The 17,948-nt window shown below is 39.9% G+C and overlaps 1 protein-coding gene across 7 annotated transcripts in view; it reads left to right on the forward strand.

Annotated features, from left to right (window-relative positions):
• sema5ba (sema domain, seven thrombospondin repeats (type 1 and type 1-like), transmembrane domain (TM) and short cytoplasmic domain, (semaphorin) 5Ba) overlaps nucleotides 1-17,948 on the forward strand; it is a 298,720-nt gene that overhangs the window by 123,470 nt on the left and 157,302 nt on the right. For all 7 annotated transcript variants that reach the window (XM_055015127.1, XM_055015129.1, XM_055015130.1 and 4 more), the window contains exon 3: nucleotides 98-331. In XM_055015127.1, the coding sequence (XP_054871102.1) occupies nucleotides 145-331 (187 nt within the window). In that variant the 5' untranslated portion in view covers nucleotides 98-144. The remainder of the gene's footprint in view (nucleotides 1-97; nucleotides 332-17,948) is intronic.

Here is a 17,948-nt window from a genome sequence, read left to right on the forward strand (position 1 = left end):
ATGATTTTGAAGTGACTCAGAGAGAACTTCTTTTCTTTGAAGCCAAGTGTAAAAAATGTTGCATTGAGGTGCTGAAGTTGTCTCTCCTCTCCTGCAGCTGTATCTCAGAGGCCCACCTTGGCAGTTAGAGGAGAAGTCGTCACCATGACTACATCCTCACAGGACTCCGCCCCCTCGTCTATGGCTGGCCTCTTCCTCCTCCTCCTCATCCTCTCCCCAGCTGTTGTAACACAGAACTCTGTGGTCCCGACGACCCCGAGCCCGTCCTTGTTTGACCCGCTGACCCAACCGGAGTGCACAAAGAAAGAGCATCCAAAGGTTTCCATCCAAGGTCAGACATCTTCTATAACTGTGTTTTATATACACAGATGGAAGAAAACTGTTTTCTGCTCTTTGTGTTCTTCTGGACTATGGACAGTTTGTTTTAAATTTTACATTTATCACCATTTATTTTTTACCAAAGCATTTGGACTGAGAGTGAAGTGAGAGGACAGACTTTGTAGTGAGAAATGTGTGTGACTTCAGTTGTAGCTGCTAATTTATTTAGACTTTAAGAAGCAGCTGCTCTTTATTCTGGTGTCGGTTTCAGCTTTAGTCAGACTTCTTCAATAATTGATTTCTAATATGGAAAACTGATGTTTAACTTGGTGACTTAGGTACATGTAAGTACATTTCTGAGTTCACCTTTTCATTGCTGAGATGCACATACAGTCATGGACGAAAGTATCGGCACCCATGGAATTTTTCCAGAAAATACAAATGTCTAGATATCAGTTCTGAAATTAAACTCTTATCAGCTATTTTTGTTGTTATCGTTATATTTATCCAAACAAATGTAACTTTAGCGGTACCAGGCATTAAAATGTACAAGAAATTGAAGAAAACAAGGGTGGTCTAATCATTTTTTCATGATTATGGGGTTAACGTTAAAGGTTAACCCTGTTACAAGGGTGGTCAGAGAAATTTATACTGCTTTGTGTTTGCAAAAACTGACTGAACACTTCAGCTAAAAGTGTTCCATTGTCACCTAACATCCAGCTTCATGTTCCAGCAACAGTGGCATGGGACAACATTGATCGCAATGAAGAGACATTACCTGGGGCTGGAACATCACACAGGGTAAATGGGATAATTGTGCAACCAAAGTTGTATGGCTCAATGCCTGAACCCAAACCCACAAATGTCATTCAAAAAGACAAGCAGATGACTGTTGAACTAGGAGAAGTGTTTACAATGCAGGAGAAGGCACTGGCCCTGCCCCAAGGCCACATGTTGCCTTAGAATGTGAGGAAGTACTGAGAGATGCTCGAGCAAAAAACCTGCTCTGGTTGTTAGCTCGCATGCATTGTTCCTCCAGACAAACTGTAAGTGTATGGACTGGTTTAAATATTCAGACAAGAGATGAGGAAGAAGTTATCCAAGACATTCTGGGATATCTTTCAACAATCAATGCCCCTGCCACAGACTTATCAACAATTCACAAGATTCTCACACAAACTCTGAAGATTAAGAACATGCTGCAACTGCCACATATAGTGGTAGTATTTGACCAAGCCTTCTACACAAAAGCCACTGACATTTTGTGGAAACACAAAGAGGGGTTTCCAAATATCCAAGGATGGGAACCTTCCACACCATATGTACACTGCTAGGAGTAATTGGCAAAATATTCCAAGATGCAGGTTTGCAAGACTTGTGTATTGAAGCAGGCATGATTGCAGAGGGATCAGTAGCTGGTGTTATAGAAGGACACAAGTACAACAGGGCCATCCAACTACACAAACTACTGTATGAAGCTTTGTTCCGCCTTATATGGAAAGGCTTTCTTTCTTGGATTAAGGACACTGGAAGCAACAAGAAAGTCCATCTAGACAACATTTAATTGTCTATGGAAGAGCTTTGTGAGAATGTGAGACAACAAACACTCCAAGAAACACTGAACAATCCATCAAATCCACATTTAGTTGACCATTTTGGAGAATATCTTGATCACCTGCAGAACCGCAATGGAAAGTTGTCATCTTATTGGCTGTCTTACTTGGATAACCCTTATGGATAACCCTGTTAAAAAAACATTGATATCTCACATAAAGCTGCCACTTGTGCATGTCTATCATACAGGAATAGTTGCTAGGGATATTGTCCTTCACAAAAATGCATGAGAGAATTTGCCCCCCAAAGTGGTACTGATGACCCCGATTTTACCTACTTGGCTCATGGACTAATTGCACCAAGTGCAAATAGAGCTAACCACAAAAGTGTCAACACCTTGGAGGTAAGCCTTTGCCTTATAACAGGCTATGTGTTATCCTCGTATGTCCTGACCTCCTCTCACTAAACCCCCTCATTATAAAATAAAAAATAAAATCAGAACATTTCAATTTACCAACAATTCAATATATTTCTTAAAATAATGTATATTCAGCAACTTAGCAGCCATTTCTCATGTCCAGTACACTGCAAACTTTAAATGAGTCTGTACCTGTCTGGTTTCATATTTAACAATTGTATAGGGGAAAAGAAGGGCTCTATTAGCACTGTGTGAAAAATAATAATGATTTGCTTTTTCACTAGTTCATTGTTAAACAGTACATTCTGAGGCAGATACATTTTTGGGAAACACTAACTGACAGAAGCAGACATTACAGAGTTGATTATGAAATCAAACACTGAAAGTATTCAGCACTGCAGACTGATGCATAAAATAATAAAGATGAGTGAGAGAGAATCTACCTTTAATCCCATATTGTGCTCGTGGTTTAAAATCTCTCAAGAATCAGTGAAACAGTTTGTGCGAGCTGATTTAAATGGGGTTCAGTGCAGTAAATTATTGCTATCATGTATCTCAAGGGGGACAGATCTCTGAATATGAGCCTGGCAGACTTGTAGATAATTGGATGCAATGCTGTGTATCTGTATACAAGTAGAAATATATATGCCGCTTTTCACAGCATCCAAATAAACTGTTTTCATAAACGCATTCTCATACGAGCTCTGATAAAACCTCACAGTCGAGTCAGCGTGCATTCATAAAAGAACAACAGCAAGCCAGCGGAGACAGGATAGAAATGATGTTGTATAATAATGACACTCGTTATCTGACCCGTTCATCTGTACAGTGGGCCGAGAAACAGGGTCTTCCTCACGGAACGAAATGGAACAGAACATTTTACAGCACAGAATAAGCGATAGATATGGCAGAATGAAAGGTAAACACCTGCAAAATTGCTGTGTTTATTTTTGAATAGGGTTGTTTGTGTTTCATCTGTCATGAGTGGTGACGAAGATTGGAAAAAGAAAATATCGAGGACAGAAACACAAAAATTGGCCAGCACATTTTTTTGAAATACATTCTGCCCCTCCATTCCGTATAGCAGACGTTTCCTTCTTTTTTGGGACTTTTATTTTTTTAGAGTACAGTGTTGTTCTACCTTTGTGCTCTAAAGTCGCCTCATCCATGCTGCAAGTCTGAACTCTGGCTAGTGGAACTGAAGATTGACATAAAGCACCATGTGCCATTTGGTCCTTTCTAGTTCAACTTTCAGCATAAAAGCAGTTTCAAGTTTAAAAACTGGAGCCTTTTCTATTGGATTTCCAATCCGTTGAAGCAGTGTCTTTTTCATTCCCCACAAAGCCCAGCTGAAGTCACCTACATGCTGGGTCTTTGCCCCCTGTCCTACTTCAACCCACTGGGCCTCCAGATGTCCAGATCAGCCCGAGCCTGGTCGCTGTTTCACTTCAAAAATGTGCCACTTGAATGGCTCTCATGGCAGGGAGCTGCAGGGCTGCTGGCCTGTCAAAGCAGCCAGCACAGAGCTTTATGTGGGAGCAGCCTTATAGAAAAGGCCTGCACAATGAAAGTGCCAGTGTGAACCTGAGATTAGCCTCTGTGATTGATGAGCATTTTATAGTAGCCTGCTGAAGTACTATCTCAGTCACCTGGAGGAGACCGGGGAGTTGGCTAAAAAGGTTTTTCTATGAGCAAGTGTACCGATGCTACACAAGAGTATGCACCTACAATGTTTAATAAATAGTTTATAATAGTTTGTGTTTAGCTTCCTAACTTGCAGTTATTGAATCTGTGTGCTGCAGTGAGATTTTATCCGGCCTCTGTGTGTCTGGGCAGGGTGAAGGGATCACAATCCTCTGGCTCTCAGTTAGTCCTTCCACTGGAGCATGTTATCCGCATTAAAGCCCAGGTGTATTCTCCGGCTTTAAGTATTTCCACTTCGGATTCGAGGACCTTTTGAGCAATTTTAACCCCCTTGAATGTGTCATACAATGGGAGAAATATATGTATACATCTGTGACTGATATAACTAATGTAGGTTTGCGAACAGAAAATCACTCCTGAACCTCTTCAAGGCCTTTAAATAAAGACGTATTATTTTTTTTAAAAAAAGCTTCCTAACAACTTTACAAATTAGTTTTTTTGACAGCTCTAATTCATCATGATGGATGATTACCACTGATTGTTTGGACAAAAATGCTACCGATCAGCTTCATTTTTTATTTAACCTGGAATAAGTGAGTTTTTGGCCACTAGAGAGCGTAGAAAAAACACTGAACTGATGTATCATTAGTTTTTAGGTTGATATATGATGAGCTTGTTGGCAAAGAGTCACACATCTACATCCAGCAAATACAGAGCAACATTAACATTTGATTGATTGATATGATTTGGGGTCATATTTTTGGCCACTCAGTGAATGTTTTATTTATTTTATTTTAGCTTAGTTTAGCTGTTTTGGTCTGTACCAACTCCTTAGTGCCACGTCCGACTTGGTAGCTTCCAAATCATATACAATGTCCATCCACTTGTCGCTAACATTTTAAACTTTTTTTTTGGTTCTAAATAGCATTTTTCTTAACATTGTCACCAAATAAAGCTTCAACAATATTTGGCAACAAATTATAATAAAAGTTTAATGGTAAAACTAAATCAGCTAAATGTGATCATCAAAAAAAAAAAGTTCAGCATATATTTGAAACAAATTCATTTACTTTAAAGCTGAGTGCAGTACTTAGACATATAAATCAACTCCCATTAAATTCAGGCCTTTTCTAATCGAGTGAAAACAATGCTGATTTTTTAAATGTGTATTTTGTATTGCACTAAGGTTTTAAATCCGGTGATGATATGTTTTAGATTGATAGACTCATCACAGCTAAAGAGCTGTTTAGCAACTGTGATGGTTTAGAAATGGCAACGAGTACAGTAAAACCAATACGGCAGAAATACAGTGCCAGGGTCCAAGAAAAGTTTCTGATTCACCAGATAAATAAGAAACTTGGTATTTAGATGAAGAATTACAGTATTAAAAAGAAAGCAACCGATTATTAGGCATACGACATAAGTATGCATGAGCTGTGGTTGTGTATAGGCCCTTTCACTGCGAGATTAAGGACAAAAAAAGTTCCTCATTGCAAGTTAAATTTACCAGATCTTTGATTTATTATGGGCTTTAGAAACTGGCTTGAAATGTGCCAGTATGACCTTTAAATATTGTCGCTGACAACAGTAGATGGAATCATCAGAAGAATGTCTCAAAGTCAAATTTGCAAATTTGTAAAGCACATTTGAACACAAAGAGCTGAACCAACAATTAAAATAGCAGGTTTTAAAACACTATGACTAAATACAGTTGAAGATGAAGTCATGGAGTCAAGTTCTACATGAGTTACATAAAAACTACATCAGGTGCATCATCAGCAGTGACCTAAAGTGACAAAGAGGTGAACTGTTCCAGAGATTAGCAACATTTTTACATTATTTTTGCACCTGGAACTCTAGAATCCAACAGCATCTGGTTGGTCAACCTCAATGCTCCAACTTGGATGTGATTATAGAAGAGTTCTGGTCTGCCACTAACTCATTTAAAACCATAAAAACAAGCAATAAAATCAATCCTGAAGCTGGATGGAAATCAGTGAAGGGAGAACAATACTGGTGTGGTGTGTTTATGCTTTATTTTTTCTGAATTTTGTACTAGCTGCTAAAAAGAGACAACAGCTCTACGCCCACATGCAAAGAACAACAAGTTTTTAAGAGAGAATCAGGACTTTGGGATAAAATTCTTGCTTGAAATAATCAAGTTTTGAGTACTCAGCTGATCAATTCAATTTTTAAACGATGTCAACGATCAATCCAACTTCTATCAAGCTTCGTACAGTTTACTTTGGCATCAGCAGCATCATATTTTCCCTCCTGCTATAGGACCCATGATGAACACTGCAGCCCGTATGTTTGCATCTCTGCATTTCCACTAGATGGGTTTTCATGTCAACCCCACCACACATCACTGCAGGAATACAGCATTGGAATCACGTAACCTCCACCCACAGGCACAGACTGTACGAGTCGCGAGCTCATGATTTAGATGGGTGATAGTGGCTCGCAGCAGAAGACTACAGGTCTGATATGAGCGTGGCATGAGGGCAGCAGCTGGAATGCTCTGAATTGAGATACAGAGCTTGTTTTCTTTTTGCTTTTTTTTAAAAAAAGAATTTAGATGTTATGGATTATGTTATGAGGCCTGAAGATCTTGTTTAGGTGGGTCAGGCTGGTTTGTCAAAGGAACAAACTGCACCTTCATCACACCCAGAGCTGAAATATTTATCAAAGCTACACATGGGAAGATGTGGAGAAAAATGATGGTTGATAATTAGACCTTTGGGACACATGTTTTCCCACAGCAAGGAAGATTTTGTGCTTGATTTTTGGCTCAATTCTTGCTCCTCTGAAGATAAACAGTCAATGTTGTTGCTAAATTAATGTTAAATTTCTTGCAAATTTATATTTTCAAGGAGTTTAACAGGAAACACTGATTTTCTATCTGCTTTAGGACTAATATTTAGATTTTATTGTTCATTTTTAAGGTTATAAATGAGCTAATGCCACTTTATTTAGCTTCCAAATGCCACTGTATTCCTGAGATCCAGGTACATTTAAGCAGATTAAATTAGCTTGACACCCTAATTTCTTTAACTGTGTTGCAGCTTTTTATTCCTAATTAGTTGTGTCTGCTGTACTATCCATCCATCCTCTTACATTTTCTTTCTTGTCATTCTCCTTCACTTTGTCTTCATCACTCCCCATCACTTTCTCCTCCCTCAGCCTGCTCTTTTCCCTTTTTCTTTTTGCGCTGTAATAGGCAGACAAAAATGAATTGCGCATTTTGTCTGAATCCTTCTATCTCTTTCATTGTCTGGGTAATGATGCTGTCATTTTGCTGTCGTGTCGCCATTTGAAGAGGCTCTTGAGGAGCTCAAATGATGCTACCTTGAGACATAATGGTTTACTTAAACGAAAAAGTGTCCGCTATGAATTTCTGATCTTTTCTGTCTTGGTTTTTGTTTTTTATTTGGCATTCTTGTCTTTACCGGCACCTATCTCTTTTTTCTCGACTCATTCATGATTACAGTGGTAGGTTTAATTGGAACTGTGATATCACAGATGTGGTGCGTTTGTAGCCATCAATGAGGCAGCAGAATGGAGCTAAGTTAGACATGCCAGCCTCTCCTCCACTGATGGTGTGTCAGAATATCTGATGCAGGCCCAAGAGATAGCAAAGAGGATCAGAAAATAGAAAACATTTAAAGGCTTTATTGCCACTTTAACTAAGAAGTGGAAAGCAGCAGGAAAATTGCTCTCTTTGATTTTTCCTGTGTTCATGCTGTGCCTGCTCCCTTTCGGATACTATAGATCCTTTCAGGCGTGCATCTTATTGTGTGAATGCATTTATAATTTTCAGTTATATTGCCACAAAAGCCCAGCCTACAACATGGCTCGGTCCTACCTGGTAATATTTCCTTAGCACAGATAACGTCTGAATTGAATTCTGTCTTTTTCATGTTAAAGCTGCAGTAGCACAGCAGCGATTTAGTCTTTCTCACACCACGAGATGTTTCTGGAATCTGTTCAACTTGTGGAGCTTATCTGCTCAGAAATAACTCAAGATCTTTGTGAATACGAATTTTAAATTGGTTGTCTTTAAACATTTCCAAATTGCTGCAATTTCTGAGTGGTGAAGCGAACACTGCTCATTCACTTGGCTTCCTACAACAAAGCATCATGTTCATTTTGGCCATTTTTGGACACCATTAACATGACTATATAACATGATGTATAATCACTAGCAAGATCCACAGGGTTAAAAACAAAACTTGCTGTGAGAGAAGCAGCATATAAGAACATGGCCCAGACTTTATTTTGTGCGCTGACATTTCAAGAAGCACCCTTGTTAGTTTCATGTAAACGGCTGATAAGAATCATGTGAGAGTGTCCGTTGCTCGCATGATAGTCATAAATTAAGCTACAGACATAAGCATTCATCTACCTACAAAATGAATTTCAAAATCCACCACTGATGCAGCTCTTTTGAGAAATGAGAACACTCTTCGTCACTGATGTTGTTTCCCAACTTGCAGCTGTTCTGCTACTAGTCTGTCTTTTATACGAGCTGACAAATATCACTTAAATATGGAATTCCTAACAATGCTGTCATGTTTGAATAAAGCCAATGCTACACATTTACAAAACAAATAGCTGTGTTTAAATACCAAAAAGATATTTCTTTAACAGATAGATGAAGCTAGCAGTTTAATATATACACTGTATGACTGGTTCTAATAATGACGTTCCTACTTCTAAAGAAAAACTTTGATGAACTCAAATTACAGCTCACAAAAATGCACTGAAAAGGAAAATGATAATACTTGACTGTTGAAGACTAAGTAAGGTTAAGACATTGCCCCTTTCAGGTCAAATAAATAATCAGCACCTGTAATCCTTTATTCCTTTATTAGCCCCTTTTAGACTTTCTGTTAAGATGATGGCTTCTTAATGTATCATCTTCATGTCTCCATTAAAGTCATGACCAGGTTGGACTTAATAAAATTTCCAGACATAGGCCCTCTCAAGCATTGTACTTGAAGTGGTTTGAAGCAAAACTGGATGGGTTTTTTCCACATTGCAGCACCAAAGTGAATGCAAAAACCTAAAAGAGAGCACAAAAGTGCCAAAATCATACACAAAATAACATTTTTGTTCACTTTGCTGTACAATTTCACATCTATTGGAAACTAAAATGTGTAATTAAAAAAAAAATACTTTATTACAGACCAGACAGGTCAGATTGCTGAGCCTCACCAATAATAAATTAAAGTTGTTTTTTTTTTTTGCTTCCAGCTGTTTGTAGGAGTATTTCCTCTGACTTAAATACCTGCAGCATCAACATCTGTAGGAGTGTTTTCAAAGCAAGAGAGTTTCTGCAGAACAGAGCAACTTAATTAGTTTATAAATAATCCCTGACATGGAGACAGGATTAGTGGTTGCACATTTCTTTCCCCCAGACAGGTGAACTGTCTCATACAGTCACAGTTAATCAGCTGCAGTTAATGTATTTGTTACAAACCAGTCTTCCTTAGATTAAGATTATTTCACTGCTAATAGTTAGAATATTGTCACAAATGAGCAGATTTTTCACTGCTCAGGAAATCACAAATAAACTTTTATATACTTATGCAATTTGCTAAGCTTGCTATTTGTTTATACGTAGTTTTTTTTTTATTAGTGCAATAATATGTATTAAACGTCATTCTGTTTAATCTGTGTATGACAAATACTGCATGCATCCAGTGGCTTTCTCAGAAACTGTGGTGTTATGTCTGAATGAAGCCATAAGGAACAACAGTTGTGACCAGTGTCTGAACTGCTGTTATTTTAACAGATTGATGAAGCCAGCAGTGTTACGTACCTCACATCTGAAAAAGGGGTTAGTGCCTCCCTTGTCTTGCACCTGTCTTAGATATAGTGCAGCAAATGTACACAGTGTCTCTTTTGCTATCCGTCTCCACTACCTTTGCCTCTTTCACACTCTTTCTGAGAATATTGCTGTGAGATTTCTAACACAGCCAAAGTGCAGCGGACTTGTCAGTAGCTTTGGATGTTGCTTCACCACTGGTTTTGTGAAAGGCAGACAGACATCTTTACTGGTCACTGACTGAGAGGCTATTAGCCTCCTGGCCCTGGCGCCATTCCTCCTGTGGCTGCTCAGTCCCCAGTTCTCTCCAGAAGCCTTCCCTGCTCTGCCCGTAACCTGCAGACCCCTCTATCTGAGTTCAGTCAAGTCGGAGGAGGAGGAGGGAAGGAAGGAGCTTGCAGGGATAGAGGGAGAGTCGCACTCCACTGAGGCACAGCAGCTTCTCTCAAACTGTTGCCCTCCGCAAGTCAGCTGCAGTGAAAATCCAAACTTATAATAGGAGAGATAGTAGAGAATGGGACAAGCAAGGGGTGGAGACTAGAATGCAAGGAAGAGTGATATGAACAAGACCAAACAAAACATATTTCAAGGGATTTGAGCCAGATAAGGCCAAGGAGTGAAACTGCGGGGAAAGTTTTACTCCTTTAGCACTCGGCAAGACTAGAAAACGTGAGGAAATGTGGCTTTATTTGCACAAAAATGTCCTTTCTGTAAATGGATATTCTATGTAAATGTGCACATTGCAGGACCGATTGATTCCTATGCCATTCCTGGACCACAAATGTAATTTTCAAGTTGGGCTAAATTCACTCAGATTGCAATTGTATGTGAGGTAATTAACACTGGAGGTGATCCTTCATTCACAGAATCATCTGCCAGGTGGCCGACGGCGGCGAGTCTCGGTGTGACCTCTTTTAACTTTATTGGATCAACCACATTGCCCGGAAGATAACCATTTTTAATATTGCCTCTTTTCAGCGAGGCCTCGTTCCCATTGTGTTGTGTTCCGCCCTGAAGGAAGATGACAGATGTCCACAATTTTGTATAATATTTGTCATTCACAGCTCATTAAGCAGCGCAGCACTTGAGGGGAGAAATCAACTAGATGCTTGATTATAATACTAATGACAAAAAAACATGACACAGGTCAGGTGAACGGTTTGTCACACTGACAATGAAAAAATAAAAGTGCAGAAATGCAAGCATTTTCAAAAATAGACAGTTTGGTTTTAAAGGTCATGTGAGCGTCTTTCGTTGCTTGTTTGCTCCTCATTCATAAGATTTCTTCCAGTGAACAGACAACGTAAAACCAGAATTTAATTGAAAATTTTTACTCAAACTCATTGTATTGCCCATTGCCATTCCTTTAATTTTGCATAACTACATCTACACTGTATTGTAGTATTATTGTGCACTTCCACTCTGCAGATGGAATAGCTACATTCTATTGTTAAAGTCTTTTGATTTATTTTGCACTTTATTTAGCTTTCAACTGCTTTCTGTGGCTCCTGGAATGTGACTTATGTAACACGACAACATGCCACAGCATCTTCGAACATTGCAGTCACGTTTGTCTGATCTAGTCAAGCCAAGTAACCTTTGTTTTTTTAGTAGCAGCAAGTCACTCTAATAACAAGTAGCCTTTTTTTTAGGTCTCTACCTAAAATTTCAGAGTTGGCATGTTTAACATGTTTTGGGGAGGTTTCTTTTTTTAATGAAGTAAGTTTGTATCTTTTAAAATATGACAAAACTCAGACCAAGTAGAGATAAAATAATAATAAAAACTCTATACCGTTATTTATGGTGTGATTTTACCTGAGTAATTTACATATTAGGGACTTAAACTTCACATGAAATTGTTACAAATCTCCAGTACAGAGGCTCAAAAGCAGGGAAAAGAGACACGACACCAAGGGTAGGCAAGTGAAACAATTTTTATTACAGATTGTTCCAACAGAACTACAAACATGGATGACTTAACTACAACCAGAAGTACAGATCAAACCAAAATCAAAACAGACTAAAGCTCCTACTAGTGGGAGGGTGGACTGGAACTACTAATGTCAATAGAAAACCAACTAATAATTCTAACAACCCACGTAAGGTAAAACCCAGACAGGAACAAAACTACTAATACAAAGTTACCTTAAACTAGAAGACAAACAGTTCGGCTTAGCTAGAATTAGCAAAAACTATCAGTAACTGAAACACAAACTGGCTCAACGATCAAGCAGGACCTTATTTGTGAAGAAACCACTAAGATGGAACTGACCGGGAGGTAGTGGCGACTGGAGGGGTGGCGTGTGGCAGGTGGTCCAGAGGGTTGGATGGGACTCAGTGGACAGGCTGGTGATCCGGTGGAGCTCGGAGGTCCGGTGGAAAGGCAGGTGATCCGATAGGAGGGCCGGGGGTCCAGTGGGAAGGCCAAGGGGATTCCAGTGGGTCAATAGTTAGGTAGGAGAATGAGCAGGTGCTGCAGTCAAGAAGAGAAGCTGTCCAACCAGATTGTCTTCCCTGCGGAGCCGAGTGAGGCCAGCGTTCCACTCAGTTCCGAGGAGGTGGATTCAGGTGGAGGCAGGCAGCCCAAACTGTAATACAAGAGAATAAAATAAATACAGGTAAAGATAAGTGAGCCAAACATGCGCAGGCTACCGACGAGGCGAGTTCAACAGTCCGATGTCAACAGAGTTGAACGTCTGCTTAAATGCAGGTGTAGACGGCCGATCGCTGATTGCTCCCACCTGCTTGCCAATTACGGCTGATTGGAATGGCAACACCCACCCGAAATCCTGAACACACATGCCACCTGCGAGAAGAATAGAGGGAGGAGGGAAAGAGGGAAAAACAAACTGCCACTACCTGGCTCCAGGGGCAGAGGGCGTGACAAAAACACAACTTTACCTGACTATAAGACTTTATAGAGTAATAGACCCATTTGCAAGTCAGTCTGTAGAGGTCTGAAGGGGAGGCTTTAATGCAGATGTTGGAGTTAGGCAGAAAGATCTCATGGTTTATGAGCTCCATGTCGTATTTATCAGATTTATTCAACTCATTCATCAGCTTCAACCCTAGTTTGACTCACGATGCAGGCTGCAGGTATAAATCGGCCTTTTTTGTCGCTTATAGCAGGTGGTTTTGGAGTTCTTTTCTGCTATCTGCGTGTTACTGTTTTCAAAATCTACTTCACTATGGGAAACAACAACAACCACCTCCAAGCAGCAGCCAACTACACTAAAAATTCCAAGTTTTTGCAGAAGATTTACATCTTGCAATCAGGCAACCTGCTAGTGTTTTTTCTGTGGAATGTCCATTAGAACTGCATATTTGTCTGCCTGCATGTAAATGTTCCACTCGTCAGTATTTTGAGGAAACACCGAAGCCGCATCCTTCGCTTAGCTCCTATCATAAAGAGTGTGATTAATTTAACGAAATACAAACAAACCAGACAAAAGGATATGAAGGTGCAAAGCTGAGGGAGGTTAGCCTTAACCCATCCAATTAACAAAGGCAACATCTATCCTCGAATTCAGCTCCAAAGTTGCTGAATTGTTGGAAAAAAGACCGGTGGAGTAGCAGATGAGGGAGTCGAGGGCAGGTTTTCCCAGCTGCCAATTTTTCTTCTCATGTTTTGAAAGCAGAAGCTGCCTCTCTGCACTGATTCACTGTCCCTGGTCATACCTCTCTGATTTGGGTGCTTGAGGCTTTTGTCCCAGCTGTAGCAGCTTCAAGTCACCTCACTGGTCAGTCGGAGAAGCAGCAGCAGCTGGGCTTACCGTGTGACCAGACACTGAAGGTGAAACTCCAGCAGATGTTTCATGCAGAGTTTTGGCCCAGCTTGGTGGAGGAGGATCCAGAATTCCCTTCTGGTTATGAAAATTTTCCCCCTTCCCAATGATGTACCTTCGTCAGCCATCATCCACTACACTGACTGCAATTAATAGTAAGAATGGGACAAGTTTGCATGTGGAAAATGACACTTCAGTCTGCTTGTCAGCTTCAACTCCAGGAGCTGACACAACTCACTGATCTTAAGTGTTGTCATCGTGAAGGAAAAAAGAAACGTGAAATGTGATCTAGGTGCTTTGGAAAATCTGTTTTATAGTATATTCATGATGTGCTTGGTGTAAGCAGCTAGAAGGTGTTTGTTTTATAAGGTTTCTCTTCTCCAAGGTGTCTTTGGCCTGTGAAAATTTGAGAACTTTCTGTCACAAAAACATAGAGGTCTGAGGAAGCTTGGCAAACAGTTTTGTTATGTTTCCAGCAAGCAGCTTTCACTGTATTAAGTCTGGTTGCATCTATATTTCTGCTCTGCTGTCTGAATGTCTCTATCAGACACCACTAAGTGTTCCTTCACTTCAGCCCAAATTGGTACAAGTTGTTCTCCCAACTGTCAGGTTCTGCTTTGAACCATTTTATGACACATTTGGTCTCGAGAGGCTTCATTACATGCCCATTATGTGAAATGCACTTTTCTGCACAAAAATCCCTCTATCTCTGAGTTTGCACCGTGCCCTTAAAAGTGGACACCATCCGCCCAGCTCAGAGATTGATAAAGTTTGATGAGCCAGCTAGAAGATGAGCCCAGTGCCTCAAATTTAGTGGGATTAGATGGAGGTAAGATTGGATCTTTATCAAATAGCCATTTCTCTGAGCTCTGACTTCGGTGAATCTCACATTCCATTAGGTTTTAAACAATAAATGGATCGGATTGTATTTAAGCTGTGAGGTTTTATGTGTGTCTAAGTTAGTTTGTGCAGACACAGGAGATTTTTGGATCCAATGTTTGTTGTGCTTTCATTTCCTCGGCTGTCGCTAATATGTTGGCATTTTCCAAATTGGACTGCTCCTCATCCAGACTCGGCCTAATAGTGAGTCAAATTAGCAGGGGTGCCACTTCGCTCTTCCCACATGCTGCTTTGTGTGGGAAGAAGCTGAATGTTTGTTTTTTTTTAAAAACTGTGAGATGGAAGAAGACAGAAAGGTTATGATTTATGTGTGTGTCCCAGCCATTGTCCTCATCCCTGTGGCAGACACAAACTAATGCATTAATCCATCTTCCTACTGATTGCACAAGTGGGGGCAAAAAAAAGACCACAATGATCGTTCATCACGTCCATCTTGGGGGCTCCTGAGCCAACCATGAGGAAGCGTTCATATTCATTCTGAATTACCGTCCCTTCTTTGCTCCACCATCCGGCCAGACAGTTATGAGGGAAGGAGTGAGCGGTGCATATAAAACCACTTGTAAGCAGGAGGATAAATGTCAGTCAGTGAAAGACCCCTCGCTGCTGTAAGCCCCTTCTAAGAGAGTAAACAAGCTCATGGTTCATGAGCTCTCCTGCATGCTACTGAATCACATTCGTTTTTCACGTTTTTGAAGAGATATTCACGATGTGGGGAAATATTTATGTGCGCATCGTGGTTCACAGTACGAATTCCAAGTGATTTATGCCCCATATTAAAATCTCTGAACTGAACACTAACAGCTCCTGTATTTTTACTGTTACGTGCATAATGCTTCTGTGGAAATTATTCTCTTGTTATCAGTGTCTCCGCTGCACATTCGTATTTTATGGTTCATGCCATATGCTCTTATTTTATGGGGAAAATAAGTCACATTTTTAACAGTCTGTCACTCTTTAAAAATATGGCATCACTCGCTACATCCAGAATATATTTAGTTCGGAACGTAGGAGGCTGGTCTTGATTCTGGTGGGATAGTTGCTGTATTTTACCCCTACAGATGACTTTTTATGAGCAACAGTTCTGTGTCTGTTCTCAGTTTGTAACACAACACTTTTCTAGTTGTATATCCTGTGCTTTCACCTCAAGCTGCATGGTAATATAATATAACTTTGGAAGAGGAGGAGAAAAGCCTTGAGGCATCACTTATACCTGCATGCAGTAGTAATGGAGACCTCTGACAGAGCTCTTGAACTGGTCCACTGTTATTGCCGTTGATTGAATTTCGAAACACACATTCTGGATGTTAACACTTCTGCTGCTAAAGAGGTGTTGTCTACAGGCAAAGTTAGCATCCTGCAACGTTTTATGACCAATTATGATATCTATGTTTTCCATAAATGTTTTACAGTAACAACATCGGCGCTAGAACGCAGATGGTACATTTTCTTTGTAACCTTCTATTATATCTAATGTTGTTACAAGCTTAATGGAGTTTCATACCAGGGTCTGCTTGAAATGAACACATTCCTATGATGCAACCAGCTCTCTGCAGTGGCTGCTTACAAAGGCAGGGCAAAAAGCCTGCCATCAGAGAGAGAGGGCTAAGACACAGTAATTGTTCAGATCGGAGTAATGATGCAGTCTTTCAGACAGTCTCTCCTTCGAGGTGTTGATGCTCTTGTGTCCACAGATGAAATGACAGGAGTACATGTGTGGAAATAAAAGAAAAAATGATGCTCCTGTGCAACTACATTGCATTCTGCGTAGGTTCTCCAACTAATATGACATTGTAGAAAACACTTACTCTTTAGGCACCAAATCCTCTTGGTTCGATTTACGAAAATACAACCTTTAAACAGCATGTTACTCCATTTTCTGGGTTATCAGAGTGACACCATGTAAAATATGTTTGACTGGCTTAAAAGGAGCAACAGTTGGGAAGCATTACAATAAATAGCAAGGATATGTCGATTAGAAACGTATTTGTGATACGTTGCAAGCAAAAATAGGCCAGGAAAAAGAGATGTTTTCATCAAAACATAAGTGGAAATGCAGTTTAGTTGTATAGAAATTACATTTCTTGGAGGTTGGTCTTGAAAAGAGATATAGGATAATATCTACCCATTTCTTACCAATGTCCTTACCAGTCAATTACTGCATGAAGTGAACATAGAGGATTGCGAAAATTATCCAAAAAAATGTAATGAGGAGAGTGTAAGACAATACTCTGTCAAGCCATTTGTTAGAATCATATTTGCAAATTACAACAAACTTAATTTACAAAGTACAGCAAACTGACCAATCACAAACTATTGAAATCTAGTTTAGTCACTGGTGTATTCAGGGCTGAGGATTTTTGCAAAGTGTAGATGTAAGTGGGAAAACAACTGAGAATAAACAAACTAAGAGCAGGAACACTTTGGTTTACCAGCTGTAAGTAGTGATGATTGTCTAGTGATGATTCAAACAGCAGAGCAGTTGCACTCTGAACATGTCAAACTTTAGCATCTGTTTTAATAACATTTTGAATATTTTGTGGTTAAAAAGTGATTCCTAGAATTTTAATGATCTCATTACTTCCATTTACTGGACACTGTTCATACACATCCTCACATTCTGTTCACACATGCTGCGTCTTTATGCAAATCCTGGACTCTAAATAAACTTCAGATCTGTTTACATAAGATTGTGGGGTTAAAGTTGGTCCTCCACTCCCCTCTGCTCTTCCAGCTTCGGCCTCTGCAGCCATTAATCAGACAGCGATGCACAGATGGTCCCGCTCGCCTCCTTGTACCGGCCTTGTATGGTTCCTACACCTGCCCTGTATGTCAAAGATTGTCGAAGCATCAATGCGTGCTTGAATGTGAAAATTGGAAACAATCTATGTGCATATCCGTAGTATAAATATTTATAGGGAGAGTAAGAGGTGGCCTCTTGCAGAATTTGCATCGTATTAGAACAACACAGGGACGTGCGATGATTTATTGTGTGGTTATCTGAGATTTAATCCTGTGTCAGTAGAAGTGTTTTTCAGTCTGTTGTTAATTTTTAAAGACTACATTATTTCTCTGCTCTGGCTGCAAGATGAATTTGTACCTCACAGTAATACACTGCTCATGTTTCTCCTCCTGTGATCTTAATGAGGCTGGAGCTGGTAATATAATTAGCCATGTCTGACTGCGCTACTGGCAGTGCACATGGTGGCACTTTTCTGAGCTGCCAGGCACCACAAACAGTACATATGTTACCTTAAAGCAACAATAATTGGTTAGAAATTGTGATTTTCTGTAGATTACAATCTGTTCCTGTATCTGTGGTTTCTGTCCTATCCAAGGCCTGTTTTCTCCACTAAATCAAATTGAATCACTTTTTTCTCTTTTTTTGTTGGTCTTTTCAGTGTAAATTGCATACAAGCACTGCAAATTCCATATTATTGGTACAAGAACATGCAACAGTTTGCATTTTATCAGAACTTGTTGGGTCATCTACAGTCAGAAC

The sequence above is a fragment of the Amphiprion ocellaris genome, chromosome 11 (assembly GCF_022539595.1).
Source record: "Amphiprion ocellaris isolate individual 3 ecotype Okinawa chromosome 11, ASM2253959v1, whole genome shotgun sequence".
Classification (NCBI taxonomy): domain Eukaryota; kingdom Metazoa; phylum Chordata; class Actinopteri; family Pomacentridae; genus Amphiprion; species Amphiprion ocellaris.